This window comes from Aspergillus brunneoviolaceus (genome assembly GCF_003184695.1).
Source record: "Aspergillus brunneoviolaceus CBS 621.78 unplaced genomic scaffold BO95scaffold_7, whole genome shotgun sequence".
NCBI lineage: Eukaryota > Fungi > Ascomycota > Eurotiomycetes > Eurotiales > Aspergillaceae > Aspergillus > Aspergillus brunneoviolaceus.
Window position 1 is genome coordinate 1 of NW_020290737.1, and position 27,034 is coordinate 27,034.

Below are 27,034 nucleotides of genomic sequence, written 5' to 3' on the forward strand. Positions count from 1 at the left end.
GGGAAGAAGAGGGGCTAGCTTTAGATGTACTTATTTCTCTGTCATTTCTACAAGAGATAAAGCAGAATTATGACAGACTACTAGCGATCGATTGGATCAATGCTGGAACTTTCTGACAGACTCCGGCAAGAAAGGGGAAAAACTGTGTGGATAAACTGGCCATTACTCGAGGATGACTTCCGTAGGGGTCTCAATCAGCTCCATCCGGGCAAAAATTGTTGGTGGTCGTTGATATCATCTTCCCTGCTTCGGTCGACGTCAGTCCGGGGAGCCCGATTGGGACTGATATCACGCCGATAAGGGCTAGGGCAGGGGATCACACGTGGCAGACTACTGGTACGCCAGCTTGCAGCAAGGTCGAAGCCTGACTGCCTGACCGCCTTACTGCCTTACTGCCTGAATTGGTGGATCCAAATGTCACGCTCCAAATTAGGAAAGGTGTCGGACGGGGCCCGATTACTTGCTCCATACTTTCCTCTTTTCCTTCTCCCAATGTCACTTCGTCATCTGCATCTTCCCTTCAACAATGTCGGTCGGGTGACTCCCCAGCGCTTCCTGCTCAACTGTCCGAGCCAGCATCGTCCTTGTTCTTCTCGCCTGGGTGGGGATGTCGTGCTTTTCATTGTGCGTCGCGATGTCTGATAGGTCGGACGACAGGGCTCCTCAGAAGGGCGTCAAGCCCAGCCTACCTAGAGGACTCAGTACGGAATACAGTCTTCCCTTTCCAAGTTTTGAGTTGACGCTCGGCAGAATCATAATATCCTTCGCATTCCTCAGTTCTTGGATGTCATCACGAGTTCATAAAATGCGGGTCTGTTGAAGACACTGATCGCTTGAAGCGAACTCCGACTATCACTGGGCACCATCTGACCACTGCATAGTCCGGAGCTTCCTTTCTAAAGATAGCCTCCCCGGGCGCTTACAACCCGCCAATCATGCGAGGCTCCCCTCACCACTCCAGAGCTCCTGTTCGCCGACAGTCATTTTGAACAGGCATCAAGAACCTTGCACCATCTGATTGGCACAATGAAGCTCCCAGACCATTCTGTTGTCGCCCATCACAGATGGTCGCCCACTGAGATTCGTCCTTGCCGAAGCGCCGACTCGACCAGCACCAATGATAGTATCTTCAGGCTGCCTACCTGCAGGGATTTCGGGTGCTTTGTGCACAATGATGCAGTAGTTCCTGCATCTTGGGTGGCAGGTGTGAAGAGCACCGCGTCCGATCTCTCGCCTTCCCCTCCTTTCGGTGGTCTATTTATCAGTGTCCTGCGCTACCGATCGAAGATGATGATCTTCACCTAACCTTTTCTTGTCTCTTTGGCTATAGCTTCGTTTTTTATTTCTTTTTGCATCGTTTGCTCGTGCCTTAAGCTCTGGAAGCTGGGCCGTCAAGCGCTCCTGTCATTAATCACGTACTCGTCGACCTGTTGATCGGTGTTGAACGCCGCTGAGATACCCATAGAAGGCTCTTGTGGAGTTAATGGTTTGGTATTAGCCTTGATCTTGTCTTCGCACCACCTACTGTAATTGAAACCTTAGAAACTGGGAGCATATCTCACTACTTGAGCATTATGGCCGACATGCAGTACTCTACCGCCTCAGGTTGTCCACCCCTACGGCAGGTCCGGGGGACTCGACTCGATACTATACCTGAGGACTATCGCGAAACACAATACTCGGTACAGAAGGAGCAGGTCGCATCCGCTTCTCAGAAACCTGCAACAATTCCCCGACTGAAGTTGAAGACTAGCGGTCTATCGTCAGGGTTTCTGAGGCCGAATCGATTCTTCTCACCGATATCTGCCGGTTCTGTGTCATCCTGCTCGGACACGGAGTGGCAACAGCAGATGAAACCCTTTGAAGACCTCTACGATGCCACAGACGAGGAGTCGGTAACGAGTGACGAGTGTACTTCATTTGCTAGCACTCGGCCGACAAGTTTGACGACTCCAACGACGCGAAATTCCATGCTATCGCCAATTTCTCGTAAGCGCTATCCGAGTTTGGCCATTCCACCTTCGCCAGTGTGGCCATCATTGCAAGGTGCTTGCAAAAGCTCCCCCATTCCTCCGACGCCACCTTCCAAGATACCAGTTTCTCCAGCAGCTCTGTCAATGCTTGGTCGTTCTGTTCCTGCCGTGCATGCTCCACCCTCCCTGGATGGAAGTATATCCTCGGATCAGGTGTCGAATCTAAGCGCTCCGGCTACTCCAGATTTACAGTCAATCCCTGATCAGGACTGGGTCGTGCCAGGAGTTCATGTTCGACCAGACTTGGAAGATGTGGAAGACGTTGACCTCCCCGCACTCGATGCAGATCCAGATGTGCAGAGCATTGAGATCGCCTTCGATGCTGCTAGCGAAGATTTAGCTCAGGTCTTGGGCCGGTTTCCTCGCATCCCCGGTCAAGTGACGCCGCCTGCCTTCGATATGGACATGGAACCGGATCTGGTGCGGGGAGATACGCCGTCGGACACAGGAGTACATCTTCCCGAAGATGCCTTGGAAACTTTACGGCACCTGTCACTCAATAGAGTGCCAGATACTTGGGCCGAATCATCCGATAGCAACGACGAGATGTGGCAAGTTGAGACTCCACCTCAACGCCCTCGTAGTGCTGATGGTGTAACTCCTGCTTCTGAGCTTTCCGGTTATAGCTTCAGCAGGTTGAGCATTCCGTCTCCAGGTGGCTTCTTTGCTTCGTTAGCCCCACGTGCCCGCCATACCTGGGCGATCCCGAACGGAAACAAACCACCCAACTCTGCCACTGCTGAAAGGTTCTACAAGCTACCTTTTACCCGCACTGAGGGAGAGATTGTTGAGCAGGTCATTGATTATCCGGAAAGAGCGACGGACGAGGAGCTAACAGCAGTATATGATCCAAGCGGTCCACCAACTGCTATTAGAATTCCCGCGGAGCATGCCATTGAGCCTCTTGGCACGCTGAGGAGCCCCGTGAGCACGGTTGTTGAGGAGATGAATCAGGATCAGATGCCCGCTCCGTTGACAGATCAAGCCGAGCGAGATGAAGACTATGAAGCTGAACTCAAGAAGAAAGCGATGTCAGGCTTGGATAGGACCAGTGTTTGGCTGGCAGCTCAAGCTTCTTATCTAGCAGCCTTGAACGAGACAAACCCCGCCAATTCCATCGACAAGGAAAGTGGCAGCGAGATTGAGGCTCGTCAGAAGCCTAGTCAACAAGCTCCAAGCTCTCTTGCCCGCAAGAGATCGGCCAAATTCACTGGAGTTCTTCCCGCTGCCCCCAGTTCGCAACCTTCCGCTTTGGCAAGTAAAGATTCGATTTATTGGAGAGGGTTCCAAGCTCTACGCGATCAATCAAGCATCAAGGATATTCATGTACATCAACACGCTCGCTTTGATGCTGTCCAGTCTGTTCGTGTCGGTATGCCCGGCTTACACGTTGACTGTTTGACGGGAAAGTACGAGTTAATTCCTACTCAACGTCCTGCATACAAAGGACCCTTTTCGATGGCACCTCGCAATTCGACACTCGACTCGGCTCGGGTGCAGAAAGCTCAATTCTCCATAGTTGAGAAAGAGCAGTTGGTGCTGTCGCAGATCCGTCAGGCTATGTGGGCTATGGATGCACTGAAGTTTCTCAATGGCGGTCGCATGCTTGTCAGCCCTGCATCAAGAAAGCTTCGTGGCTCCAGCCGTTCGCCAAAAAGGTCAACAAATGCGAATCAATGCAGTGTTCGGGTTCTGGATCTTGGAGGGCATGCGTCGTGTGAATGGGCGTGGCAATTTGCCTATGACTATCCTGATGCCAAAGTCACAACGGTCTACACTGGTTCCCAGGAGGTCAATCGCGGCATCAAAGGACCTCCCAACCACCGACATGTTTCTGTTTCACAACTGTGGAAGCTCCCCTTTCCCGACAACAATTTCGATGTGATCTCAGCTCGTTCGTTGCCAGCTCTGCTGAAGAAAAAATGCCCGAGCGGAGAGCTCCTTGACGAATACGATCTGTGCCTGAAAGAGTGCCTTCGCTGTCTCAAGCCCGGTGGCTATCTGGAGTACTTCGTTCTAGATGCTGAGATCTTACACGCTGGCCCTCAGGGATCTGCCATCTCGGAGGAGTTCGTTGCCAATCTTCAGGCCCAAGGATATGATCCGATGCCGACCAAAAGCTGGCTTGGACGCGTACAGCAGCTCTTCACCGACATCAAGCGAGCCTGGGCCTTCCTACCAATGGGGATCGAGCCCACCAAGACTGAGCCACCCAGAGAGACGCCGGATCCGAGAGTCAAGAGTCTTGCTGGGGATTACGAAGCGATACAAGGTCCTGTCGGTAGTACTGCTGACATTGCCAGTATCACGGGGCTACTAGGCGGATGGTTTTGGGAACAGTGGTGTGTCAAGCTGCAGCAAGAGATCGGAATCGAGCGGGAGAATTTACTCGCAGGAGTAGGCGCTGTGTTCGATGAGGGCCGCAAGAACGGAGCAGGCTGGACCTGTTTATCCGGATGGGCGATGAAACCACGGCGCCAGAGACGTCGTGGTGGTCAACCGAAGGGCAGGGGGGTGAGGAGCCCTTGCATGTGATTCTTTCCTTTTATTTTGGATGTAGACCCAGGAGGTTCATTCCGTCCTTCTTGATACCCCCTATCTGCCCTGGTCGGCGAAAGTTAATGTAATAATCGTGCCCCTGGAGCCTCTCCATGACGATGGTGAGCTTCAGGCGTGCTTTCTTATGTGTGACGTGTTGATGGTTGGATGTGAAGAGAATGTTTGGGATGGATACTCTATCTGTCCTAATTCCGAAGCGATGTTAGACAATTAGCCTATAGCCACACTGACAGGAAGTGATGATGGTCGCCTAAACAATAAAATCTCCTCTTCGGAGGCTTCCAATTCTCGTATACTTGAAACGAAAGTTGTCTACAGTGGCTGCATCAGGTGTGTAGTTGCAGAGTCTACAAGTAGGCGTGCTAGGGTACTAGGCATAATAATCACGACTTCTCTGCTTGAGCTACTCCCCCCCCCAAGGATATATGCTTTCCCGGGAGCCCTGCGCGTGCTCAATCGAGATGCGCGCTGGCCGGTCATTTCCAGGAGTGGAGATGATGAACAAGATGCTAACGACGATTGCAACTAGTGTGACGTATCTCTTTGTACTGTGTATTGGGAGCTAGAGGCATGAGCAGCTCAGGCTGCGTTGCATGGAAGAAGATGTCAAGGCGAGAGAAATGAAAAGGGTGGGTGGGGTGCAGCGTGGCGCAGAGTGATTGCAGGGGTCTTATAACGTGCTGCTTGATGTAATCCACATCAATAGCCCGGATGGTCTAGTGGTATGATTCGCGCTTCGGGTTCAGTACTTGAATATGCGCGAGGTCCCGCGTTCGAATCGCGGTTCGGGCCCATTTACCTTTGTTTTTGTTTTGCCGAATCTCCTTTCTACACGAACAAAGTGGAAAACGCACCCTTCTTTTTACTTACCTTCTTTCACTGCCTCGCCTCTGAGCGGCGAGACAGGCGCCCGGCCAGAATAATGATCATGAGGCAAAAACATAGTGGATGAAACACCGACTAAGGCGCTGCTAACGCCACCAGTTGCAAAGCAGGCGCTCGATTTTGATAAGCACGGCTGGAAAAAGAAAAGGTAGTAGATCCAGCAAAAACAATAGTAATGTTTGATTTGCCAAGAAGCAAAAAGGATATATGGGCCCGAACCGCGATTCGAACGCGGGACCTCGCGCATATTCAAGTACTGAACCCGAAGCGCGAATCATACCACTAGACCATCCGGGCTGTGATGATGTCATGGTCTATGTCTTGCAAATGTCATTCCTGCCAACTTACAGTGTGAAAGATAGTGCTGCTCCCGGTGCAAGTAAAGTGGTCCATGTTTACTCACATTTACAATTATTGGTGTCAGGCTCAGTGCTGGTGTCCTTGGCCCCATGATGGATTTTTTACCTTCAGGGAAACATCGTAGTGGAGAGGAGGGGTGCAAGGAGGGGGGAGAGGGCAGAAGCCTGCAATTGATCACAGGAAACACCTTCGACAAGCCTGGATTCGTTTCACTCATTGGCCAAATTTGCGCATCCTGCCGACCTGGTTTGTTTCCAGGCACGTTACTCCATGTGTTGCCTATGCGCTAGGATAAGCTGTGTGGCTGAGATCGAGGTGAGCTGAGAGAAGAAAATGATGCAATAAGGACCGCTATTGACGTTTATAGAGATCTCGGGCGCACGCTCTTCTGCCCTACCAGCAAGGTCCCTGGCAATATGATACAGTGTCATTCGGCGAGCTGTGCTGTGCTTCCTCGAGGAACAAGAGCCAGCATGGGAGACTGCAGAGGCTTGCTGGTGGTTGGTGTATATACTCGCCGATGGGAGTACACAACATGTTGCCTGCGATCTTCTATCGCCATTCCCGGGTTTTCCCCGGTTGGCGATGGAGAATAAAAGTCCCGTCGTGTATCACTGCATGTCGGTGGCCCTGCTGCGTAACTTCCCCATAAGAAGATTGGTTGTTTCATATATACCTGTCATGGCTTTCTCGAGCTCTATTGCAAGTCTGGACAAGATTTCGACATGACCATTGCACGCTTTCTCGATCCCCATAGCAATGAAGTCCACAGTGCTCGCAATAATCATTCCAGGAGTCCTGGGGTTTAGGGCCGAAACAGGCGGTTTATTGGAGGAAACTCTGGTATGCTGGCAGGCACGAAGCACTAGTGCTCTTCAACTGACTCCAGGACCGTCGACAGAATCTACCCCTGCCTATGATCCAGAACCTTTCAACGTCCAACAGCTTTGTTCCTAATACCACAAACTCATGGTGGTCATCCTCCTACGTTCATGCATCTAACAACCATGATTACTTGATCGTCTCCCAATGTTTGCTGATGAACGCTGGCTTGTACCGAGGCTCCATCCTTGATATCACCGACCCGAGCTTCTATCGCCAATTCGAGCGTTTCGCAACTGGCCCCCTTACAGATCCAGGTCTGAGTAGCGGTGGCATTCTCAACATCACCTTTGAGCAGTATGGCTTCCACACGACAAATTACGACGATCCACTCCAGGAACTACGCACCTGGAGTGCCGTCGAGGGCGTGGAGTTCGACATACGAATTCATCTCTCTACGCCCGTGATACTCAACGGCGGCACCGGTCTCTTCCAATGGGGCTCCGAGTTGACCCACGAATGGTCCATGCCTGCCGGTCTCACGCTGGGCAGCTTCGTCGTCAACGGCTCCCGACTGACCATTGATCCTACGCGGTCCCTAACCTGGTACGACCGGCAGTTAATGTGGCCGAATACACTGGCGAAGGTGGCAAACAAGGCCAATTGGACGTGGTTTGAAGTGCACCTTGACGACAACTCCCACAACAACAACGCGCCCACTGGCAGAGCCGACAAACTGTCGATCTGGGTGTGGGACACCACCGACCATCGCCGTACGCAGTTTGCAACGGCCCGCCACCGCCCGGGCATTCACCAGGTCCTGCCTGTCACTGCGTTTGTCCCATCTCGAAGAACCTGGACCTCGCCGGTTTCGAAGGCCACTTACCCTCTGGACTGGGTGGTTACCCTCTGGGATGGAACTACGCTGTCGATCTCAAGCGTGCGACCGGACCAGGAGCTTTGTGATGCAACGGGGCTCTCGCCTACATACGAGGGTTATATTCAAGTCAATGGTTTTGATGGAGACGGTCGAATGATCTCTGGGTATGGTCTGGTTGAACAGGTTCCCGCCGGGTTTCTTCCGGCCATGACGCTGTCGAGCGAAGAGTGATGATATTGGGAAATTCCCTTTGAGTATGTTCTTGAGTCAGCTGCAGCTGGTATGCTGTGTATCTGATACTTGTTGCCTGTTGGGTCACGTATCATATTTGTCCTATGCAGGAGCATGCTGTGGAAGAAAGATTGAGTGTCGCCACATTTTATATGTTGAGAGGCCGCGGTTGGGCTTGAACAATCTCCGAAATTCCATCTCAACCACACACCCTCTAATAGACCAAAGAAATTGAGCAAGCAACCCAGTCTTCATATATGCATGGCTTGTTCGACAAGTACCCTATATTCAAGTGATTGTGTAGCAAGCAGGATGTATTGAGGCGTGGGTGAAACAGTAAGGCTTACTAAGAAATGAGTCATCGAAGCGATAGCTGCCTCACGTGTCGGCTCTGATAATCGCAGAAACACCCGACAGTATCAATCAACTTACCCGCACAGGACTTATACAATTCGTTCATAACTCGATTCTTTCTTTTGCTCTCTTGTCTCAAAGCTCCCGGAAGAGCTTCTGTATTTATCCCATCTCTGTCTCCTGTTAGTAGCGACCCAGATTGCTTCCTCACATGCTGAATTGACCCCCGATAAATTGCGCCGAACATCCCCTCCCCCACACGCAAGACAGACAAGCTAGTCGACCGCAATCATGCTCTTCTTCAGGTAAATGGCTCCTGCGCGCCGCTACCCACCTATCGCTACCCCCTCACTCTCTCCATCACGTCAATGAGTTACTAACGCCGAACCCCAAAACAGTTTCTTCAAAACCCTCACCAATCAGACCGTCACCATCGAGCTGAAAAACGACATCCGCATCCGCGGCACCCTCAAATCCGTCGACCAATACCTGAACATCAAGCTCGACAATGTCGATGTCCTCGACCTGGACAAATATCCGCACCTGTCGTCGGTCAAGAACATGTTCATTCGGGGTAGTGTGGTGCGCTATGTGATGTTGCCGCGGTCGGAGGTGGATATTGGACTGTTGGAGGATGCGACGAGGAGGGGTGAGTTTCCCCCCCCCCCCCCCCAATTGTTTTGCGGGAGCTTCGAGAATAGGGGACACGATCATGCTCCGAGCCGGGAATGCCGGAGAGGCAGACATAACGATCCGAGATTCATTGAATAGTGCGCTAATTCTCTTTTGTCCGCTAATATAGAAGCTGCGAACCAGGCTGGGAAGGCCAAATAAGCGGGACAGATGAGAGAGATGACTTGAGCGACAGTGGGAGGATTTGAAGCGGAATTGGGAGGATCTGGATTGATATCGGACCTCGAGAGGACATATCCTCCGGGCTTTATGCTTTGGCCCCTTTCCTAAAGGGCGCATCATGTTATGGCACGGTCTACACTTTTTTTTTACGTTTCTCTTTTTATAATTCTATCATGATGTCATGCTGCACTGTTTCGTGGGAGATAGAGGGCTTTGTGCTTTATGCATGCTGGCCTGGTGATGGAGCTGATATTGCGGTGTGTATGGTGGTGACGAGGATTGGGTAAGGATAGCCCAAGGCTGGGAGGCAACGTTGATGATACGTTGACAAAGAAGAGAATGCGGACGGGGTGATGCTGGTCATGGGAGATGAATGTCGGGTTGACTTTATCTTCGAATATCTCTTCCTTCAACCATGTTTGGGGTGAGCTTGCAGGCATCGATGCGGGCAGGGCACAGGCTAGCCACACAGCGGCCACATGCCCAACATCAGCACTATACTTGGAGGACCTATGCTCTTGGCTCTTCAACAGGCGGAAAGTGCTTGATGATTCAGTCGGCGGTCTGGTCTCATCCTGCTTAATCGACAGATACCTATTCCAGGTCTAGCTCCAGCATCAGACATGACTATCTCGCTTATGTCGCAAGTCAACATTTATATTCGATCGAATCCCTTCAACCTCTAACCCTAGCATACTCGGCGGTCATTCTCCATTAGGAACGAAGACATAAATTATGCAGGACTAAAGTCGCACTGCTTACATAAAGGTCTTATGCACAGCAGGAGGGTGACCCCGCATTACTGACATTCAGGCATGACCAAAGGGAGGAATATTGTAGATTAGAGTATCTTGTACTAATTGAGCTCTTCTGATTTGAAGGATATGTAATGAGAACTCAACATGCACACATATAGTCTAATCTGAACATGAATTCAGTTATATCTATTTATTCTTTGTCCAACCATGATTGACATCATTGAGACAGTTGAAGCCATCATTTAATGGGTTGAATGCACGTGACTTCGTGTCGTGAAAATCGTCGAGGACGAGATCCCGCCGCGCCGCGCCTTCACCTTCCGCTTTCCGTCCTTGAGCTTCAACCTACAGTCGTTCCTGTCTGCTAGATAATGCAACAGATTTTCTTCTATATCCAAATTTATACTCTCTTCCATACTTCGGATATACGAACATGCCAATTGACCTATCCTTGACCCAATAACCGTACCACACCTCCCTCTCGTCCCGATAGACCCTCTCGCATCTTCGAGGGACCAACAGCAGCATGGCAGGATCCGCCACCAGAAAAGGCTCAACGCCAGCCAAGATCCCCCTCGGCGCCAAATCTCAGACCCCCGCGAAGCGAAACGGCAGTCTGCTGAACTTCTTCCAAAAAGCCGACGGACCGCCCAAAGCCACCTCCACCCAACCCCGAATCACTCAATTTGCCACCAAGACCGCCCGGCCGACCAGCAATGGCCACAGCAGCACACCGACGCTGCGCAGACAAGGGAGCTCCACAGCCAGCAACGGCGCAGGCGATCTGTTCCTCGAGGACAAAAACCGGAACCGATCCGCGACCTACGCAGCCCCCGAGCCGCAACGGACAGCACGGTCGAGAACTCCCGACGATATCTGGGAAGGCGAGCCGGAAACGCCGGCGCCAGCGACAGCAGCGACCGAGGAAGACCGCTACAACGAGAACGGATTCTCTGGCGTCAAGAAACGCAAGCTTGATTCCCCGCCCGCCGCCGGCGACGACGCAGCAGCAGCAGCAGCACGAGCGAAGCCGTCCGATGCCAACGCTACCCTGGTAGCGGCGCCCGCGAAGAAATCCCGTCACCTTAGTGGTCCCTTCATCGACGAATCCGATAGCGAGGAGGAAGAGGATCTGGAGAAGTTCCGTGATTACGCGGATGGGCCATCGGTCGCATCAATAGACAAGCCCACTGCCAATGCGACAGAATCGCCCGTCGACACCGAGGAAGCAGATCCCACAGCTAAAACACGACCGACGCCCGCTGTCGAGACACCACCATCCTTGGTAAGAGAAACCACGAGCTACACCGAACCTGATGAATATACGAATTTTGACGATATGCAAGACGAGTTCCGAGGGGAAGAGAATTTCTTAGATGCCTTTGATGATGATTATGATGATGACGACGAACATGATAATCAAGTGAAGGAGGTTTTGATTGGATTGGAGGATTATAGTAATGGCCTGGATGACGACGGAAATACGTTTGGCTGTGAAGTGCCCATTTGTCCGATCTGTCAGACTAGTTTGACTGGTCTGAATGAAGCTGTAAGTTGTTCCGGTTACGAATTGCATGGGCAGTATGGTAACAGTTATTTTGTTCAGGATGTCTCGGTGCACGTCAATGACTGCTTAGATGGCAAGCCTAGTACAATACAGCCAAAACCCGATCCTGCGGTCAAGTCTGAGCCTGAGATCGAACCAGATCCCGAAATCGAGCTTGAACCCGAACCGCCATCGAAAGCACTGACTCGTTCGGACCGGGCAGCGATTGCTCGCCCCGCACAACGTGATCCTTACGCTTCCGGCGAGGCTGGGGCCAGGTCAGCCTTCTCTAAGCTCATGGCTGGAAATGCGGAGGATAGCGCCTGGGCAGCAGCAGCAGCCAATGAAGTGGCATCCAGAGGCAAGCAGGCATATCAACGGACCTGTCCGTTCTACAAAATCATGCCCGGGTTCTCAATATGCGTGGACGCGTTTCGCTACGGTGCTGTCGAGGGCTGCAATGCTTACTTTCTGAGTCACTTTCATAGTGACCACTACATTGGCCTTACGGGTTCATGGCGACACGGTCCAATTTACTGCAGTCGTGCGACAGCCAATCTCGTGTGCCAGCAGTTGAAAGTCAATCGTAAATGGTTGGTGCCACTCGAGTTTGAGAAAAGGACGGAGATCCCTGGCACGGGCGGAGCACATGTGACAATCATCGAAGCGAACCATTGTCCAGGAAGTGCCATTTTTCTTTTTGAAAAGACCATGGGATCTGGCCCATCGAAACGAACGCATCGGGTGCTTCATTGCGGAGATTTTCGCGCCTCGCCGCTCCATGTGCAGCATGCACTCTTGCGCCCGGAGGTTGTCGATCCCACCACAGGTCAGCGTCGTCAGCAACATATAGATGCTTGCTACCTAGACACCACGTATTTGAGCCCCAAATACGCCTTTCCAAGCCAGGAAGACGTCATACAGGCTTGTGCCGATCTTTGCGTGGAGCTGAACGAGGGACAGCAGAAAAGTAGCGGGCTTGCTTTCGGCTCATCAGGTCGCTCGCCTGGGATCGGGGGAGGGTTGATGAGCAAGTTCGTTTCCAAAGTGACAGGCTCTTCGGGGTCGCAGTCTTCGACATCGAGCTCAAGTGGCCGATTGCTGGTGGTGATCGGGACCTATAGCATTGGGAAAGAACGTATCTGTCTGGGAATCGCACGCGCTCTGAAGAGCAAAATTTTCGCCACCCCAGCCAAACAGCGGATCTGCGCCTGCCTGGAGGACCCAGAGCTGTTAGCGCTGTTGACGGATAACCCACGCGAGGCACAGGTGCATATGCAGACCTTGTTTGAGATTCGAGCGGAGACGCTGGCTGACTATTTGGACACGTTGAAGCCGCACTTCACGAAAGTGGTGGGCTTTCGACCGACCGGCTGGACGTACCGACCGCCCGCGGGACGTATGCTGGATAACCCTCCTGTGTCGACGGTGCTTCATTCGGCACATTGGCAGACACCGTTTTCGGCACGCGACCTCGTGCCCCAACGGGGCAGCACGCGGGAAAGTGCCTGTTTTGGGGTGCCGTACAGCGAGCACAGCTCGTTCCGGGAACTGACCATGTTCTGCTGCGCCCTTCGGATCGGACGGGTCATCCCGACCGTGAATGTGGGCAGTCAGAAGAGTCGTGAGCGCATGAAGGCGTGGGCTGAGCGATGGGAGGCGGAGAAACGGAAGAGTGGTCTGTACCAGGTCAAAGGCGAGCGGTGGTGACGCAGGGTAGCATTACTGTACATAATCTCATTGGACTCCGGACTTGTACATACATACCTTAGTAGTAGGAGGTTTCCAAACTCATGGACATAGGACACGAAGTCCCAATGAAGCAATATGCAACGAGCACGATCTCATTGGCAGAACCCTCCTGGGAGACTGACGTTCATCTCCATTCTGACTGGTTTGTGCATCCCAAATGCATGAAATAGACTTCAATCTATCCCTGGATCGACAATCAACGGGGCTGATCCTGTTCCCCCACAAAGGAATAACCGTGATACCCGAGAGTTCAGCGGGGAGGAGATGTAGATTCGGGGTTGGAGATCGGCTGGGGAGAGGCAGCCAGTGCCAGCCGCAGTAGTCGAGTCCGGGCTGTCACTCCCGATTTATCTCCCGGCTGGTTTTGATAGCCTCGGGGAAAGTTGTCCCTCCTTTCCCTTTTAAATCCCAGACCCTTCGGTCAACCCTCTATCAATCATCTGTCAACCTTCCTTTTCATCCTTTGATTCTTTGATGCTTATTCTGTAAGATTTTGTCTTTCGATTCTCTCGATTAGGGACAATACCGGGAGTCTTCGCGAGGTAAGTGAGCGTGTGCCCAAAATAAATGCTGGGAATTCCGGCAAGGGATTCCCATTCCGTTCCTTCGGCAGTTGAGATCGGCTGTCATTCCTCCCTCACAATTCCACAATTCTTCCCTGTTAGTAGCAATTAGACTAACTGTCAGCCCACTCCCCCTCAGTTCACTACTCTATTACTCTATTACCCCGGATTTTCGTCGAATATCCAATCAGACCGGTCGGCCGCCATGATTGCCGACCTGCTCTCGCTGCAGGCCACCCCTTACCTTTTCTTGGGCTTGGTGGCCATCTACTATCTCCTCCCCTACTTACAAGTCTGGCGTCTACGTGATATTCCGTCTCCTGGCTTCGCTGCCTTCTCCAACTTCTGGCTCCTCCTCCAAACCCGTCGCGGATCCCGTTTTCTCGTTGTCGATGATGCCCACAAACGCTATGGCAAACTCGTCCGCATCGCGCCCCGCCATGTCTCCATCGCCGATGACAACGCGATCCAGGCTGTTTACGGTCACGGAAATGGTTTCTTGAAGGCGTACGTTGTCTTTTATATATTTTTATGGGATCCGACTCACGCAAGTCATACAGGGACTTTTACGATGCCTTTGTTTCCATCCGTCGCGGTCTGTTCAACACACGCGACCGTGCGGAGCACACCCGCAAGCGCAAGACCGTCTCGCACACCTTCAGTATGAAGTCTATTGGCCAGTTCGAGCAGTACATCCACGGCAACATTGAGCTTTTCGTTAAGAAGTGGACGAACATGGCCAACACCCGGCGCGACCCCCGCACCGGCTATGCCAGTCTCGATGCTCTCAACTGGTTCAACTATCTGGCTTTCGATATTATCGGAGATCTTGCTTTCGGTGCTCCCTTTGGTATGCTTGAGAAGGAGCAGGATATCGCTGAGATGCGCAAGACTCCGGATTCTCCTCCTTCCTATGTCCAGGCTGTTGAGGTGCTCAACCGTCGTGGTGAAGTCTCCGCCACCCTCGGCTGTTATCCCGCGCTGAAGCCGTTTGCCAAGTACATTCCCGACCGCTTTTTCAGGGATGGTATGGAAGCCATTGAGAACCTGGCTGGTATTGCTGTCGCTCGAGTCAACGAGCGTCTGCGTCCCGAGGTGATGGCCAACAACACTCGCGTGGATCTCCTTGCTCGTCTTATGGAAGGAAAGGACGGGAATGGTAACAAGCTTGGTCGCGAAGAGTTGACTGCCGAGGCCCTGACCCAGTTGATTGCCGGTTCCGATACTACCTCCAACACCTCCTGTGCTATCCTATACTGGTGCATGCGCACCCCTGGTGTGATTGAGAAGCTCCACAAGGTTCTCGATGAGGCAATTCCCAAGGACATCGAGGTGCCCACTCACGCTATGGTCAAGGAGATTCCTTAGTACGTTTCCTCCCTCTTATCGTTGTCATTTACAGGTTCTAACTACCGCACAGCTTGCAATGGGTCATCTGGGAGACCATGCGTATCCACAGCACCTCGGCGATGGGTCTTCCCCGTGAAATTCCCGCTGGCAACCCTCCCGTCACTATCTCCGGCCACACCTTCTACCCGGGCGACATTGTCTCTGTGCCGAGCTACACTATCCACCACTCCAAGGAGATCTGGGGCCCTGACGCCGACGACTTTGTCCCCGAGCGTTGGGACCCTGCCCGTCTCACCGCCCGCCAGAAGGCCGCGTTCATTCCCTTCAGCACCGGTCCCCGTGCCTGCGTTGGTCGCAACGTTGCTGAAATGGAGCTTCTCACCATTTGCGGTACCGTGTTCCGCTTGTTTGAGTTCGAGATGCAGCAGGATGGACCCATGGAGAGCCGCGAGGGCTTCCTGCGTAAGCCTCTTGGGCTGCAGGTTGGCATGAGAAGGAGACAGATCGGCGCTTAGCTTGGTGCTACACAATTGGGCTAGTGCGTTTGAGTTGGATTTGGCGAACCGAAATTGCATGTTTGAGGGAAGGATGGATGTCATTATGTATAGATGGATGATATGATGAGATGACAATCTAGCTATGAGATAGCTCTGCACATATATATGTACTTTTATGTTGTTTGACGTGTATACGCATTCTAGGCATTCAGCCGTGAAAGATATGAATTGTCTGTGCGCGAGTAGAAATTGGATATTAGATCGGGGCTGCATCGAGAATGAAGAGGATATCCCATAGTATTGCTGGACAACTTGTTGGCTACCTTATTCGACGGGCAGATCGCCGATATCAGAGTGATATACTAGATCTCTTTCGATCGAGTGCGAGACAGAGTACACGTCGATTATGTACATAGTGAGAATACTCATCATGGATGATACGTAGCGTGGGTTCCACAAGCGGTAATTACCACGCTGATCATCGTATTCTCACTTTTTAGCCTCGGAACAACCACCACCACCACCACCACCATCAGCAATCAAAACCTCAACCGCACCTCGCAAGAAGACTATCTGCATAGCACATTAATCAAGTCCCACCAACAGCCCCACAGAATCCGCATTCGCGATGTCCACCCAAAGCATGGTAAGTAACCGACCCTCACCTCTCGTCGCTGAGGATTCTTGCACAGAATACTAAACTTCCCAACCAGTCCGTCCAATTCCGCTACGCCGACGACATGGGATTCGGCACGGAGGAGACCCGCGATCAGGTGAAGAGGTATGGTATAAGTACCAGCCTGTGCTGGGAACCCCTTATCGCTGTGTCACATTGATCAACACCAGCCGACTACAGGATCATCCAAGCAGACACCGGCTCCGACATCTGGGCGAGTACGCGGAATATCCCCCCGACTCACTTTTTGACGTAAGTTTCACCCTGAAAATCGTTGAGTTTATGGAAGGGTGGGGGAAGAGGAGGGAATTGTCGGTTTTGGCTGAGATTGCTTATTTGTTTTGAATGGGGGTTCAGACTTTCTGGGAAAGCAGTTGAGGAGCTGCGGGCGGTGGATGGGGTGGTGGTCTTGCGGGCTGAGGGGGTGGATTCTTCCTAGTGATGGACCGCTGGTATTTTTGGTTGGGGGGGGGTTATTGTCGCTATTAGCAGTATGCATGTGTATAAGATTATATGGTGCTTCTTATGGCTCACTGAAGAACAACACTACTACCCAACTCTCTAGCTGTGAATAAGCTTTGCTTATAATGTAGTACAACTCATTCCCCCTCAATCTCTCCCCAAACCCACCTCAACGCCACCCTCCACTCTTCCTCCTCCCCTTCGGCCTTGAGGATGTCACACACCGTCTGCAACACCTGTCGCCCCCACCCAGCAATCCACCACCGGTGCCGCAGCGCATGCAGCACTACGCAGTAATGCGCGAGAATGACTAGTGCCAGCGGTCTGCGGTGCCGCAGGAGGTCGAGAAACCCGGTGGGTAAGGAGCAGATCCAGAGGAAGCTGGCGGAGACGAGATCTTTAGGGGTGGTGGAATCGTTGCCGTCGTGCTCTGCGAGGAGGTGGGCGAGGTGGGTGATGGTTGTGAGGTAGATTAGGTGTTCTCCAGAGGGGTAATCTCCAGAGGAGGAGGTGGAGGAGCGGGTCAGGGAGTGGTTGAGGTGCTGGAGGAGGATTGTGATTGCTTGGCGGGAGGAGGGGGATAAGTTTGGGGGCAGATGGTTCTTGAGGGTGTTGGTGTTGTCGTCATGATCGAGGTGGAGAAGATCCCCCATCTCGCTTGTGCGGAGGTGCGGGATGGTCGGCGTGGAGAAGGCCATCATTTTGTGGATGTGGGTGAAGATGTTGAGGAGGTCATCGAGGGCGTTTTGATGATGGTCTTGTGTGACTGCTAGGGGGAAAGCAAACGCGAAGCCTACTAGTAGGCAGGAGAGGGCGAAGGTGGTGGTTTTGTTGGTGTCGGTGTCGGTGCTGATGGAGAGGGCTTGGGTGAGGAGGGTGATCGCGGCGCTTTGGTGGTGTTCTGCCGCTGCTATCAGGCTGCTTTTCTGGTGGTCTTGGCTAGGTGCTAAGGTGGACTGCTGCAGGGCGAGGTGGAGGGAGGAGACGGCGAGGAGGCCGTGGAAGAGCTGCGGGCATCTGAGGGCTTGTTGTGGGATCACGGTTTGCCAGATCCGGCCGTCGATCGGCGTGCGGGCGATGGAGTGGCAGGTAGAGGTGGTCCAGTTGAGAAAGAGGGGGTGGTGATGAGGTGAGGTCTTGATAGGTGGGAACGATGGGGGTATTGGTGTCATCAGGAGAGGGTCTTGGTGAGTGCCCTTCAAGTTTGCCGGTCTGGTCATAGGGTTTGGGGTTTGTCGATGGAGCGCCGGGCCCCGGGTTGATGCCGATGCTGTACGGTTTGCATGGGCTACATGAATGGATTGCTGTGTCCAGAGCCAGGGCCCTGAGGCAGCATAGTGGCAGATCTCTTGTCGCTTAATGCAATTGGAGCAATCAGGCCGCTTTTCGTCGCACTATACGGCATGATCATGGAACAGTAAGCAGAGGCTACCTTATCTTCAGACACCAGGGCTGGTCCGCTTTTAACCTGCCTTGACACTTCGCTGTTTGCATCGCAGACAACCGTGGTGCGACTTTTTCTTCTGTTCCCTCTTCTGGCCACCCATGAGGACACTATGCTTTACGAAGCCTACTTATTAATGAGGTTTGGATTGGTATGGTGGTGATTTGCAAGAGGAGAATTGGTGACGAAAAGAATTCATGCTCCCCCGCAAGAAGTCAAACCTGGTCCTGTGATGACTAAGTTTTTCTTTACTTTTGGAACAATCTGTCATTCTAAAACCAACTACACATCTTCAAAACAAGGAACTAACGCGACTCAGCGCCTATACCACATCCGAGTCAATTTTCTATGCCGAATTTTCTTTTGCACCAAGGAAATCCCATACAACAACGCTTCGGCCGTTGGCGGACCTATAGAGTCATCAGTCATCGGCAAGCCCTTCATGGAACCTCTAGCCCGCGGAGGATAGCACTCACATCCTGGTACATATACATCCACCGGAACAATCCGATCGCAGCCTCGGACCACAGAGTAACTATAGTGATAATACCCACCCCCATTCGCGCAGCTTCCCATATTGATCACAAATCGTGGTTCGGGCATTTGATCGTATACCTGTCGGAACGCTGGCGCCATCTTGTTCGTCAGCGTGCCGGCCACGATCAGAAGATCCGCCTGTCGAGGGGAGGCCCTAAACAGCATTCCCAGGCGTTCTATATCGTAGCGAGGACCGGCCGCATGCATCATTTCCACGGCACAGCACGCCAGGCCGAAGGTCATGGGCCACAAGGAGCTCTGAAGTGCCCAGTTGGCTACCTGGTCCAGGGTGGTCCTGGACACATCTCAGTCAGACGGGGCTGGCGGAGAGGAATTGAAGGTCTGTGAGAGTACTGACAGGGCATATTGAATGGAGCTTTGGTCTTGATCGTGCGTCGCAAGGGCGACTTCTTTTCGGGGACTTCCACTGGCCGTCAGAGACGAGTGAGGTCGCTTGTTAATCGGTCTTTGGTATTGGAACGGCGTAACTCTCGTGCTGTGCAGAAGCTGCAAGCTTCCTTGAGAAGTGGAATATGTTAGAAATCGGATTCGAGAGTCGTCGCTTATCGCACCTCTTACCTGCTATAGATCTTCGAAAGAGGGGCATATCGTAGGGTACTTGGGGTGAAGGTTTCGGCGCAAGCCACGAGTGTTGAAAAGCATTTCGGAAAAGCCCTCGTCACAGCCCATATATCTTATTGAGATCATGGTCTAATAATGGCAACTCAGCCAGCTGCTAATTCTTTCGGCTGTGAAATGAAGCCAGGCACTGTACTTTGGCTGCAAAGAGTATATCTTACGAGTGTTACCGCTAGTAAGATAGTTGGTCGACATACCACATTAGGCATTAATTACGAGATTTTCCGTAGTGGCTCGTTGTACCAGACAATACATACCCCCGAGCACCCTTCTTCGTCTATCTTTTCGAATCCACTGGCTTCATCTCGATCGTCTCATACCGCAACGACCATTCTCGGGTCTCCTGAATGATCCACTCTTGAGAGTCTCGATGACTCGAGTCTCCCACAGCCGTTCTGTCCCAATTCTTTTGCCGCGAGGCTTCCGATCCTCCTTTCCCCGAAGCAGCATGAGACCTTTCCACAGTCGCTGATGCCGTGCTGGGCTGATGGTAATAGCTACTACCATCTTGTCCAACTGTGCCTTGACCCCAACCAGTGTTAAACGCCACAACGAACGGTTTGAGACAGGGCAATGTCGCTGCCATGATACTGCAATGCAAGAGGACTTGAGTTAGGATGACTGCGTCGGAGATGTCGAGAAGGAGGTCGTTGGTATGTGCAATGGTGTCTAGCGTGGTTTGCCGCACGATAGAAAGGATGACAATTCTAGGCATCCAGAGATCAGAAGCTGACTTTCATCAAGGCAGGGGACTTTTGAAAGAGTAGACGCCCTACCCGATTCTCGTCCCAAACGCGCCAATAACACCAGCCTTCCGCATTCGTGTCAAGCGGACCGGCCAGACAAGATATAAACTGAGGATAAGTAACGAAAGTTCGGTTATGACATCTAGAACGGTAATAGCTTTCCAGCGAGCGAGCTAGGATTGTCGTCAACTTGGAAGCCATTCACAGACCGAGCAAGGACTTACTATGTTCGCACATTGGTCGATGAGCCACGGGTGACGAAATGGACATTTCAAAGAGATGATCAAGATCGATACCACCGCCCATAGGACAATGCCCGCCATCACTCCCACGCATGCCCTCAGATATGATCTTTCTCTTCCCAGACGTTGCAAGAGAAAGAGAACCGACAGTTTGGCTGCACAATGGCCAGCCAGGAACAGAAGATTTGTAGCATATAAATCCTAGACGAGTCAGTCAAGCCGGCGCACAATGCTCGGTCTGTTATTCCATCAAGTGGAGTATACCTGTTCAGCGAGGTCGATTTGAGGCGCCCTTTGGTGGTTCTCTGTGCTTCCCAATCCATCGTTGACACCTTTCATCGTTACCCCGACATCAGCGATCCCCATCATCTATCCACATACTCAGGTCTCAGTATATTTCAGATCTGTCGCGTTACCCAGATATCTGGCGCATGGCTCAGTACTCACAGCACCAAATATAGCCATCAGATCGTCCAGTCCCCACGGCCCTATGATAGCCAAGCGCATGTAGATGCGAAAGAGGCTGACCAGGACCATCCAAGACATGAAGAGAGTGGCGACAACGACCACCAGACCACGACGGTCTGTGTCGGAGATCATATAGGCTGCTTGTGGCATATCGACTAATCCATACTTCTGCTGTCGCAGTGGCAATGTGATTGTGCTTGGGAGCAGCGAGAGACCTTTCTGTCAATTTGCAACTGGCTCATGTTTGATAAAATCGGAGATTGACACCACCCCTATTCGACAACATTGCCAAAACTCTTTGATCCTTGTCCACTGGAGTCGGTCGAACATAACCGAGGAAAAATTCGCGCAGACCGGGGTGCGTCTCCCCATTGTCTGATCTAAAACCGGACTAACAGGGATGGATATAAGTAATTAATTATGCCATCTACAGAAACGTGCTGAGCAGTGCCCTCCTGCAGCGAAATTCGTGGCACAGTCAATCTACATAACGACGGGGATTTTAGTGTGCATAAGTGCCGTTGCATTTGCAGGGATACTGCGGGATAAGCACTTTGGGAAATTGGCCCGCGGAGGTCACACAATCAATTGTTCCCAACCCTAAGTTTTAGCTGCTGATGGACCACTTCAGTATATTAATCTTACCCGTCAATGGAATGTCCAGACCTGCCGGCTCATGGACACTCCGTGCTATGATGGTCACGTTAAGTAGGGGGGATCCCCTCCTCCGGGAATTGTGCGCTCCTCTCTGCAGTCTACCCTCGGCTTAAGTACTCTCACCCGCGCATTCAGCCATAATGTCGACTACCACGGAGAAGGCACCGGATTTTTCTACGTACTCATCCCCTGGCGAATATGAGAGTTCCACGACTACGAGAAAAGATGGCACGGTACAAGATCGAAAGGATATGTGGCGTGTAGGCAGAGAACAGGAATTGAACGTGAGCATACCACCTTGGTCAATGCAGCCTGTGAATGAGATCTAACTTGATCAGCGAAACTTTCGACTTCTTTCCGTTGTCGGGTTCAGTGCAGTTTTGATGTGTACCTGGGAAGCCGTCTTGTTGTACGTTTGCCGAGTAGCATGTACTGCACCTTTGACTAACTGGGCCGGACAGCGGTGCTTCGTACGGCCTCACAGATGGAGGGAAGGCAGGAATGATTTATACCTATCTCGGGGCAGTGATTGGCTTCAGCTTCGTGATTTTATCGATGGCTGAAATGGCCTCCATGTGAGTGATTCAATACAGGTGGATGTGTATAGTTGCTGACCACTTCAGGGCCCCGACATCTGGCGGACAGTATCATTGGGTTTCGGAGTTCGCACCCTCCAGTAAACAACGCTTTCTCAGCTATCTCACCGGTTGGGTGTGTGTCTTGGGCTGGCATACAGGAATCGCAGGCTGCTGCTACACTGTCGCCAACATGTTGGTCGGCTTACTCGCGATCAACTACCCTGACAGTTATGTTTATCAACCGTGGCATGTAACGCTGATCGTGATTGCTGCAGCTCTAGGGGCACTGTTGTTCAACACACTTTTTGCCCAGAAGCTGTCTTTCATCGAGGGTATTATTCTGATCGTGCATTGCTTTGGCTTTTTCGGCATCTTGATTCCGCTGTGGGTGTTGTCGCCCACAGCCCCTGCTTCGGAGGTCTTTGGCTCGTTTGAGGACAATGGATCGTGGGGTAATATGGGGCTTGCGTGCTTGGTAGGGCTGACAGGGCCAATCTACGCCCTTATCGGTATGTCGAAGTCTTACTTGGCTACCTATTTCTTCATACTGATTCAATTGTGTCATCTAGGCCCCGACTCTGCTGTGCACATGTGTAAGTTCCTTAGCCGTGGCCCCCGCCCCTTACTAGGATCTGGAACTGCATCTAGTTTCCTTGTCAAATACTAAAACCTCACCAGCCGAAGAAATCCGAGATGCCTCCCGCGTCCTCCCCGTAAGCATGGTTAGCACCTTGATTCTGAACGGGACCACTGGCTTCATCATGATCATCACCTTTGCCTTCTGTCTCGGCAACATTGAAGAGGTCATGGCCAGTCAGACCGGATTCGCCTTCATCCAGGTCTTCTGGAACGCCACTGGCTCGACCCGCGCAGCCACTGGGATGACGGTCATTATCATGATCATGCAGTTCTGTGCTGCCATCAGCAACGTTGCTACGACCTCGCGACAAATTTACGCATTCGCGCGTGACCAAGGCCTGCCGTTTGCTGGATTCTTCTCAAAGGTACAGCATCCGTTGCCCTACCCGAATCAATATCTGTTTGATCCCGGAACAGTGTGACAACGCAAAAGTCCAAAGATTAATGCATGAAAATCAGATTCACCCGACCCTCAAAGTACCTCTCAACGCCCTATGCGTCAGCATGGTTATTGTGATCCTCCTCTCCCTCATCAACATTGGTTCCGCGGTCGCCTTCAATGCCATTATGTCACTAGGCACGGCTGCCTTACTTTCCTCCTACCTAATTTCGATCTCATGTGTGCGTCTCCGGCGATGGAGAGGCGATTATCTCCCTCCGGCACGGTGGAGTCTTGGACGCGCCACGCCGTTTATCGACACCGTCTCAATCCTTGTGCTGGTTCTGATTCTAACATTTAGTTTCTTCCCTCTCACCAACCACCCCGATGCTGCGGACATGAATTGGAGTATTGTGATTTTCTCGGGGGTGGTGCTCTTGGCTGTGGGCTATTATATGCTATATGCGAAGCATCAATATCGGGGGCCAGTGACTAGGGTCAGAGCTGAATAGAGGCTTTTAGATGGAATGGATTAGTAGGTAGTATGCCTGCAATGAACAGCTGCCTCTCCCGCAGGGGAAAATGTATAGAAACCGCTACCTGACTCGGTCTGAAATGAATGGGATTTATTGCACTGTTGAATAGCGCGGAACTCATTATCCAATGGATTTGCTGCCCGCGGGCGCCTGTTTTGTTCTTACCGCTTGCGGCTAGGCATGTCTCCCCGGAGCTCACAGCTTGACCCAGGCCTCTTTCTGAATCTCTACTCATTCAGTACCCATCAGCTTGAACAGAAGATGAATGACGTCGTGCGTGGGTGTTGTGTAGGGGGGCCCCATGCTGACAAGTTGACAACTTGAACCAAGGATCTTAGGACATGATTATATATCAACATGTCGGAAACAGTGCACGAACCGTGGTTCGGCTACTGCACGAGACTCCCAGATCGGCCCAGATCGAGATCGAACACGACTGACGCCACGGAGCCAGGAATCCTGATAAGCAATTTGTCATGCACATCTGCTATCTGAAGAATGCTAGGATAAAGTCAAGCGAGGGCTGTTGGACAAGCATGGTGACCTTGTTTGTCCGGACATGAGATCTCAACCCATCCCATCCCAGGCGCCCAGATCAGCAACTTTCAGTCATGACGGAGACGATCAATCCTCAAATATGCGAGGCGAAGGCGCTCAAGGCCCTCATTCCGGGCCTTCTAGCAGAGAGTGCGGTTACAGGTATCACTCTCGATTTCGAACATCAATCATGGGTACGGTCGCTAATTTCATGAATGGTTCTTAGATGATGGACGCCTGCTCGTCGACCTACAAGAGAACTGTCCCCGGCTTGCGGGCTTCCTCGATGTCCTCCGGCGCCAGGCTGAGCATCATCGTCCCTGGATGCCGGAAGACAGCATGACGCGGTTTCCGCTCCGGTTGAATGTGGTCATACACGTCGTGGGGTCTCGCGGGGATGTGCAACCTTTCATTGCGCTTGGACAGGAATTACAGAGACACGGTCATCGCGTCCGATTAGCCACGCACCTAGTATTCCGAGATTTTGTGCGCGCTCATGACTTGGAGTTCTTCAACATTGGCGGGGACCCGGCGCAGCTTATGTCGTTCATGGTCAAGAACCCCAACCTGGTGCCCAAGGTGGAAGCGATCACGCAGGGGGATATTAGCCGACGGCGGAAGGATGTGCGAGAGATCCTTGGTGGCTGCTGGCGGTCGTGTTTTGAGCCCGGCGAAGGCATTCACCCCTTCAATCCGGCTGAGTGTACCGGTGCGCCGCCATTCGTCGCAGATGCTATCATCGCCAACCCCCCGAGCTTCGCACACATTCACTGTGCGGAGAAGATGGGGATTCCTCTTCATTTGATGTTTACGTGGGTTGTTCTAGGGTGGTGGTTGTTTTGTCGATAAATGCTTACATAGAGCACAGGATGCCATGGTCGCCCACGCAGGCCTTTTCACATCCACTGGCGAAAGTTCGCTCGACAAATACTAAATCGTCAGTAGGCAAGCTGATGTCATACATGATAGCGGAAACGGTGATATGGCAGGGCGTGGGTGACTTGATCAACGAATTCCGCCGGCATGAGTTAGGACTGGAGCGGCTGGATTCTATGCGTGCGCCCAGCCTTCTTTCTCGGCTGAGAATACCTTTCACATATCTTTGGTACGTACAATTGGAGGATATCTATTCGTTGGAAGCTCGAGTTAAACGGGGTGTTTAGGTCTCCTTCCCTCTTGCCGAAGCCTGACGATTGGCTCTACCATATCGATGTGGTTGGGTTCTCCTTTGTGCCGCATGATGACAAGTATGAGCCGCCTCAAGATCTAGTCGAATTTCTTGAAGCTGGAACACCACCGATCTACATCGGGTTTGGATCAATTGTCGTCGACGACCCGGAAGCACTCACGCAGACTATTCTCGAGGCCGTTCGAATGTCCGGTCAGCGGGCAGTAGTCTCCAAAGGTTGGGGTAATATCGGTGCTGATGAGGCTGATGACCCGAATGTGTACTTCCTAGGCAATTGTCCGCACGACTGGCTGTTCTCCCGAGTCTCATGCGTTGTCCATCATGGTGGTGCAGGAACGACAGCAACCGGGTTAGCCCTGGGCCGGCCCACTGTCATCGTTCCATTCTTCGGTGATCAGCCTTTCTGGGGAATGCTTGTTGCCTCCAATGGTGCGGGGCCTGCACCAATCCCCTTTAAACTATTGACAGCCGATAAGCTTGCGGGCGCAATTCGGCACTGCATGGAACCCGAGATCAAAGAACAAGCCAAGGTCTTGAGCTGTAAGATTCAAGCCGAGCAAGGTGCCGCAGCGGCAATGGACAGCTTTCATAAGCACTTGAGCCTGAATAGGTTGAGATGCGCTTTGTGCCCTGATCGTCCGGCTGTATGGCGGATCCGGCACACAAGCATTTTTCTCAGTGCATTCGCTGCTGCAGTCCTTGTCCACTCGAAGCAGCTAGACCCAAAGAACATCAAGTTGTACGTACGCTCTCTTGCACTTCCATGGTTTTTCTGTAGACTCATCTTCGACAGGCTTCGAATTAAATCCTACGATACGAACCTTGATCCGGGCGTTCCAGGCCTTCCCGGAGCTGAGATGTTCGCTGGGTCTCTCGCGAACTTCTTCACCGGCTTGGTCGAGATGCCCGTTCAACTAGTGCAAAACTTTGCACGGTCGCGTTCCATCAGATTCGCCGAGAGGTATAGTCTCTCGAGCTATTGCGCGACGCAAGCGCCGGTCTCCCCGTCGCGCTCGACAACTCTGGCAGATAAGTCTGAGACTCGTCAACGATCAGACTCGGGCATCTCCATCGCTCCTTCAAGTAATTCGCTAAAATCATCCTCGAGCCAGAGCTCCCTGGACATGCCGACCATGAACCGTGGCACGGCGTCTGTGAGTAACGTACTCATCAATTCTGGCTACACTGGGCGTCAATTGTTGGACTGGATCATTGAGATCCCAATGAGCGTTACATTCTTATTGTGCCATACATTCCACAATGCTCCTCGATTCTATCACGACCAAACTGTGAGAGAGGCACCCATAGCCACGGGAGTCAAGTCAGGATTTGTCGCAGCTGGCCAGGTCAGATTCGCGTATGACGTATCGCGTTGCCACAAATGGCTAATGTGTCACAGGAGTTCGTGTACAGCTGGTACGATGGGATCACTGGTGTCGTGACTCAACCTCATCAAGGATGGGATAGCAAAGGCGCTTCCGGTCTAGCATCCGGGGTGGGCAAGGGAATTGGAGGATTGTTGATCAAACCTCAAGCAGGTAGGCTTCAAATGGCTTCCCTGGTCTGACGTGCGCCAGACTGACTGTTACGTACAGGTCTATGGGGCTTGCTGGGATACCCTCTCAATGGGGTTCACCGCAGCATTGCTAATTCCTATGGGAAGAATCGACGATGCTGTGTAGTGAAATCACGCATTGCCCAGGGCATCGCAGAACTCCAGTTGGCCTCGGACGGTCAGCGAGCAGCCGTTCTCGCGCGATGGAAGGATCATTACGAACAGAAGGTCAAGGCTAAACTAGAAAAGAGAAATCGGTAGCAGAGCAGCATTTCAAGCGAGACCAATTCAGCATTTTTTCACAA

At 52.2% G+C, this 27,034-nt stretch overlaps 12 protein-coding genes and 2 non-coding genes across 14 annotated transcripts; 10 read left to right on the top strand and 4 right to left on the bottom strand.

Moving 5' to 3' along the window:
* The first annotated feature begins 522 nt into the window (after positions 1-522).
* Positions 523-874, top strand: BO95DRAFT_438920 (uncharacterized protein). Its single transcript, XM_025585622.1, has one exon. It carries the CDS (start codon positions 635-637, stop codon positions 818-820), a length of 186 nt encoding a protein of 61 aa, XP_025446227.1. The 5' UTR covers positions 523-634; the 3' UTR covers positions 821-874.
* Positions 875-1,574: 700 nt separating this feature from the next.
* Positions 1,575-5,660, top strand: BO95DRAFT_470692 (uncharacterized protein; the record flags this gene model as incomplete). Its single annotated transcript, XM_025589535.1, has 2 exons — positions 1,575-4,527; positions 5,626-5,660. The coding sequence occupies 2 exons, from the start codon at positions 1,575-1,577 to the stop codon at positions 5,658-5,660; spliced, it is 2,988 nt and encodes a 995-aa protein (XP_025446228.1).
* BO95DRAFT_t42 lies at positions 5,298-5,384 on the top strand. The gene has a single exon. It is a non-coding gene; the product is annotated as a tRNA-Pro (tRNA).
* Positions 5,661-5,687: 27 nt separating the features above from the next.
* Positions 5,688-5,774, bottom strand: BO95DRAFT_t46. Its single transcript has one exon. It is a non-coding gene; the product is annotated as a tRNA-Pro (tRNA).
* Positions 5,775-6,526: 752 nt separating this feature from the next.
* Positions 6,527-7,944, top strand: BO95DRAFT_438921 (uncharacterized protein). Its single transcript, XM_025585623.1, has 2 exons — positions 6,527-6,680; positions 6,739-7,944. The coding sequence occupies exons 1-2, from the start codon at positions 6,597-6,599 to the stop codon at positions 7,768-7,770; spliced, it is 1,116 nt and encodes a 371-aa protein (XP_025446229.1). The 5' UTR covers positions 6,527-6,596; the 3' UTR covers positions 7,771-7,944.
* A 471-nt stretch (positions 7,945-8,415) lies between these two features.
* On the top strand, positions 8,416-8,958 carry BO95DRAFT_459675 (Sm-like protein LSM2; the record flags this gene model as incomplete). The annotated part of the gene is made up of 3 exons (XM_025588670.1): positions 8,416-8,429; positions 8,523-8,773; positions 8,927-8,958. 3 exons carry the CDS (start codon positions 8,416-8,418, stop codon positions 8,956-8,958), a joined length of 297 nt encoding a protein of 98 aa, XP_025446230.1.
* A 1,113-nt stretch (positions 8,959-10,071) lies between these two features.
* On the top strand, positions 10,072-13,081 carry BO95DRAFT_438923 (DNA cross-link repair protein PSO2). Its single transcript, XM_025585624.1, has one exon. It carries the CDS (start codon positions 10,264-10,266, stop codon positions 12,991-12,993), a length of 2,730 nt encoding a protein of 909 aa, XP_025446231.1. The 5' UTR covers positions 10,072-10,263; the 3' UTR covers positions 12,994-13,081.
* A 618-nt stretch (positions 13,082-13,699) lies between these two features.
* Positions 13,700-15,604, top strand: BO95DRAFT_438927 (cytochrome P450). Its single transcript, XM_025585625.1, has 3 exons — positions 13,700-14,105; positions 14,159-14,965; positions 15,019-15,604. Exons 1-3 carry the CDS (start codon positions 13,804-13,806, stop codon positions 15,461-15,463), a joined length of 1,554 nt encoding a protein of 517 aa, XP_025446232.1. The 5' UTR covers positions 13,700-13,803; the 3' UTR covers positions 15,464-15,604.
* A 374-nt stretch (positions 15,605-15,978) lies between these two features.
* BO95DRAFT_438928 (uncharacterized protein) lies at positions 15,979-16,588 on the top strand. The gene is made up of 4 exons (XM_025585626.1): positions 15,979-16,091; positions 16,159-16,226; positions 16,302-16,373; positions 16,479-16,588. The coding sequence occupies exons 1-4, from the start codon at positions 16,089-16,091 to the stop codon at positions 16,558-16,560; spliced, it is 225 nt and encodes a 74-aa protein (XP_025446233.1). The 5' UTR covers positions 15,979-16,088; the 3' UTR covers positions 16,561-16,588.
* A 132-nt stretch (positions 16,589-16,720) lies between these two features.
* BO95DRAFT_479028 (uncharacterized protein) lies at positions 16,721-17,803 on the bottom strand (the record flags this gene model as incomplete). The annotated part of the gene is made up of 1 exon (XM_025590074.1): positions 16,721-17,803. The coding sequence occupies one exon, from the start codon at positions 17,801-17,803 to the stop codon at positions 16,721-16,723; it is 1,083 nt and encodes a 360-aa protein (XP_025446234.1).
* Positions 17,804-18,342: 539 nt separating this feature from the next.
* BO95DRAFT_459680 (NuoB/complex I 20 kDa subunit family protein) lies at positions 18,343-19,171 on the bottom strand (the record flags this gene model as incomplete). The annotated part of the gene is made up of 4 exons (XM_025588671.1): positions 18,343-18,437; positions 18,504-18,859; positions 18,923-19,082; positions 19,144-19,171. The coding sequence occupies 4 exons, from the start codon at positions 19,169-19,171 to the stop codon at positions 18,343-18,345; spliced, it is 639 nt and encodes a 212-aa protein (XP_025446235.1).
* Positions 19,172-19,368: 197 nt separating this feature from the next.
* Positions 19,369-21,022, bottom strand: BO95DRAFT_479029 (uncharacterized protein). Its single transcript, XM_025590075.1, has 5 exons — positions 20,639-21,022; positions 20,456-20,560; positions 20,174-20,392; positions 19,980-20,122; positions 19,369-19,910 (listed from the first exon to the last, which is right to left on the bottom strand). Exons 1-5 carry the CDS (start codon positions 20,807-20,809, stop codon positions 19,481-19,483), a joined length of 1,068 nt encoding a protein of 355 aa, XP_025446236.1. The 5' UTR covers positions 20,810-21,022; the 3' UTR covers positions 19,369-19,480.
* Positions 21,023-21,120: 98 nt separating this feature from the next.
* Positions 21,121-23,529, top strand: BO95DRAFT_511147 (amino acid transporter). Its single transcript, XM_025591409.1, has 7 exons — positions 21,121-21,600; positions 21,655-21,725; positions 21,778-21,891; positions 21,940-22,403; positions 22,464-22,487; positions 22,573-22,898; positions 22,993-23,529. Exons 1-7 carry the CDS (start codon positions 21,457-21,459, stop codon positions 23,422-23,424), a joined length of 1,575 nt encoding a protein of 524 aa, XP_025446237.1. The 5' UTR covers positions 21,121-21,456; the 3' UTR covers positions 23,425-23,529.
* Positions 23,530-24,059: 530 nt separating this feature from the next.
* BO95DRAFT_479031 (glycosyltransferase) lies at positions 24,060-26,990 on the top strand (the record flags this gene model as incomplete). Its single annotated transcript, XM_025590076.1, has 7 exons — positions 24,060-24,147; positions 24,212-24,797; positions 24,854-25,090; positions 25,149-25,913; positions 25,968-26,520; positions 26,574-26,712; positions 26,770-26,990. 7 exons carry the CDS (start codon positions 24,060-24,062, stop codon positions 26,988-26,990), a joined length of 2,589 nt encoding a protein of 862 aa, XP_025446238.1.
* Positions 26,991-27,034: the final 44 nt, after the last annotated feature.

Coding starts and splice junctions, on each gene's coding strand:
- BO95DRAFT_438920 (XM_025585622.1), top strand. CDS start 635: ATGTCTGATAGGTCGGACGACAGGGCTCCTCAGAAGGGCGTCAAGCCC.
- BO95DRAFT_438921 (XM_025585623.1), top strand. CDS start 6,597: ATGAAGTCCACAGTGCTCGCAATAATCATTCCAGGAGTCCTGGGGTTT. Junction 6,681..6,738: donor GTTTATTGGAGGAAACTCTG/GTATGCTGGCAG, acceptor GACCGTCGACAG/AATCTACCCCTGCCTATGAT.
- BO95DRAFT_438923 (XM_025585624.1), top strand. CDS start 10,264: ATGGCAGGATCCGCCACCAGAAAAGGCTCAACGCCAGCCAAGATCCCC.
- BO95DRAFT_438927 (XM_025585625.1), top strand. CDS start 13,804: ATGATTGCCGACCTGCTCTCGCTGCAGGCCACCCCTTACCTTTTCTTG. Junction 14,106..14,158: donor GGAAATGGTTTCTTGAAGGC/GTACGTTGTCTT, acceptor CAAGTCATACAG/GGACTTTTACGATGCCTTTG. Junction 14,966..15,018: donor ATGGTCAAGGAGATTCCTTA/GTACGTTTCCTC, acceptor ACTACCGCACAG/CTTGCAATGGGTCATCTGGG.
- BO95DRAFT_438928 (XM_025585626.1), top strand. Junction 16,227..16,301: donor ACCCGCGATCAGGTGAAGAG/GTATGGTATAAG, acceptor AGCCGACTACAG/GATCATCCAAGCAGACACCG. Junction 16,374..16,478: donor CCCCCGACTCACTTTTTGAC/GTAAGTTTCACC, acceptor ATGGGGGTTCAG/ACTTTCTGGGAAAGCAGTTG.
- BO95DRAFT_479029 (XM_025590075.1), bottom strand. CDS start 20,809: ATGCCACAAGCAGCCTATATGATCTCCGACACAGACCGTCGTGGTCTG. Junction 20,393..20,455: donor AAATCGACCTCGCTGAACAG/GTATACTCCACT, acceptor TGACTCGTCTAG/GATTTATATGCTACAAATCT. Junction 20,123..20,173: donor TCGACCAATGTGCGAACATA/GTAAGTCCTTGC, acceptor CGACAATCCTAG/CTCGCTCGCTGGAAAGCTAT.
- BO95DRAFT_511147 (XM_025591409.1), top strand. CDS start 21,457: ATGTCGACTACCACGGAGAAGGCACCGGATTTTTCTACGTACTCATCC. Junction 22,488..22,572: donor CGACTCTGCTGTGCACATGT/GTAAGTTCCTTA, acceptor AAACCTCACCAG/CCGAAGAAATCCGAGATGCC. Junction 22,899..22,992: donor TTGCTGGATTCTTCTCAAAG/GTACAGCATCCG, acceptor CATGAAAATCAG/ATTCACCCGACCCTCAAAGT.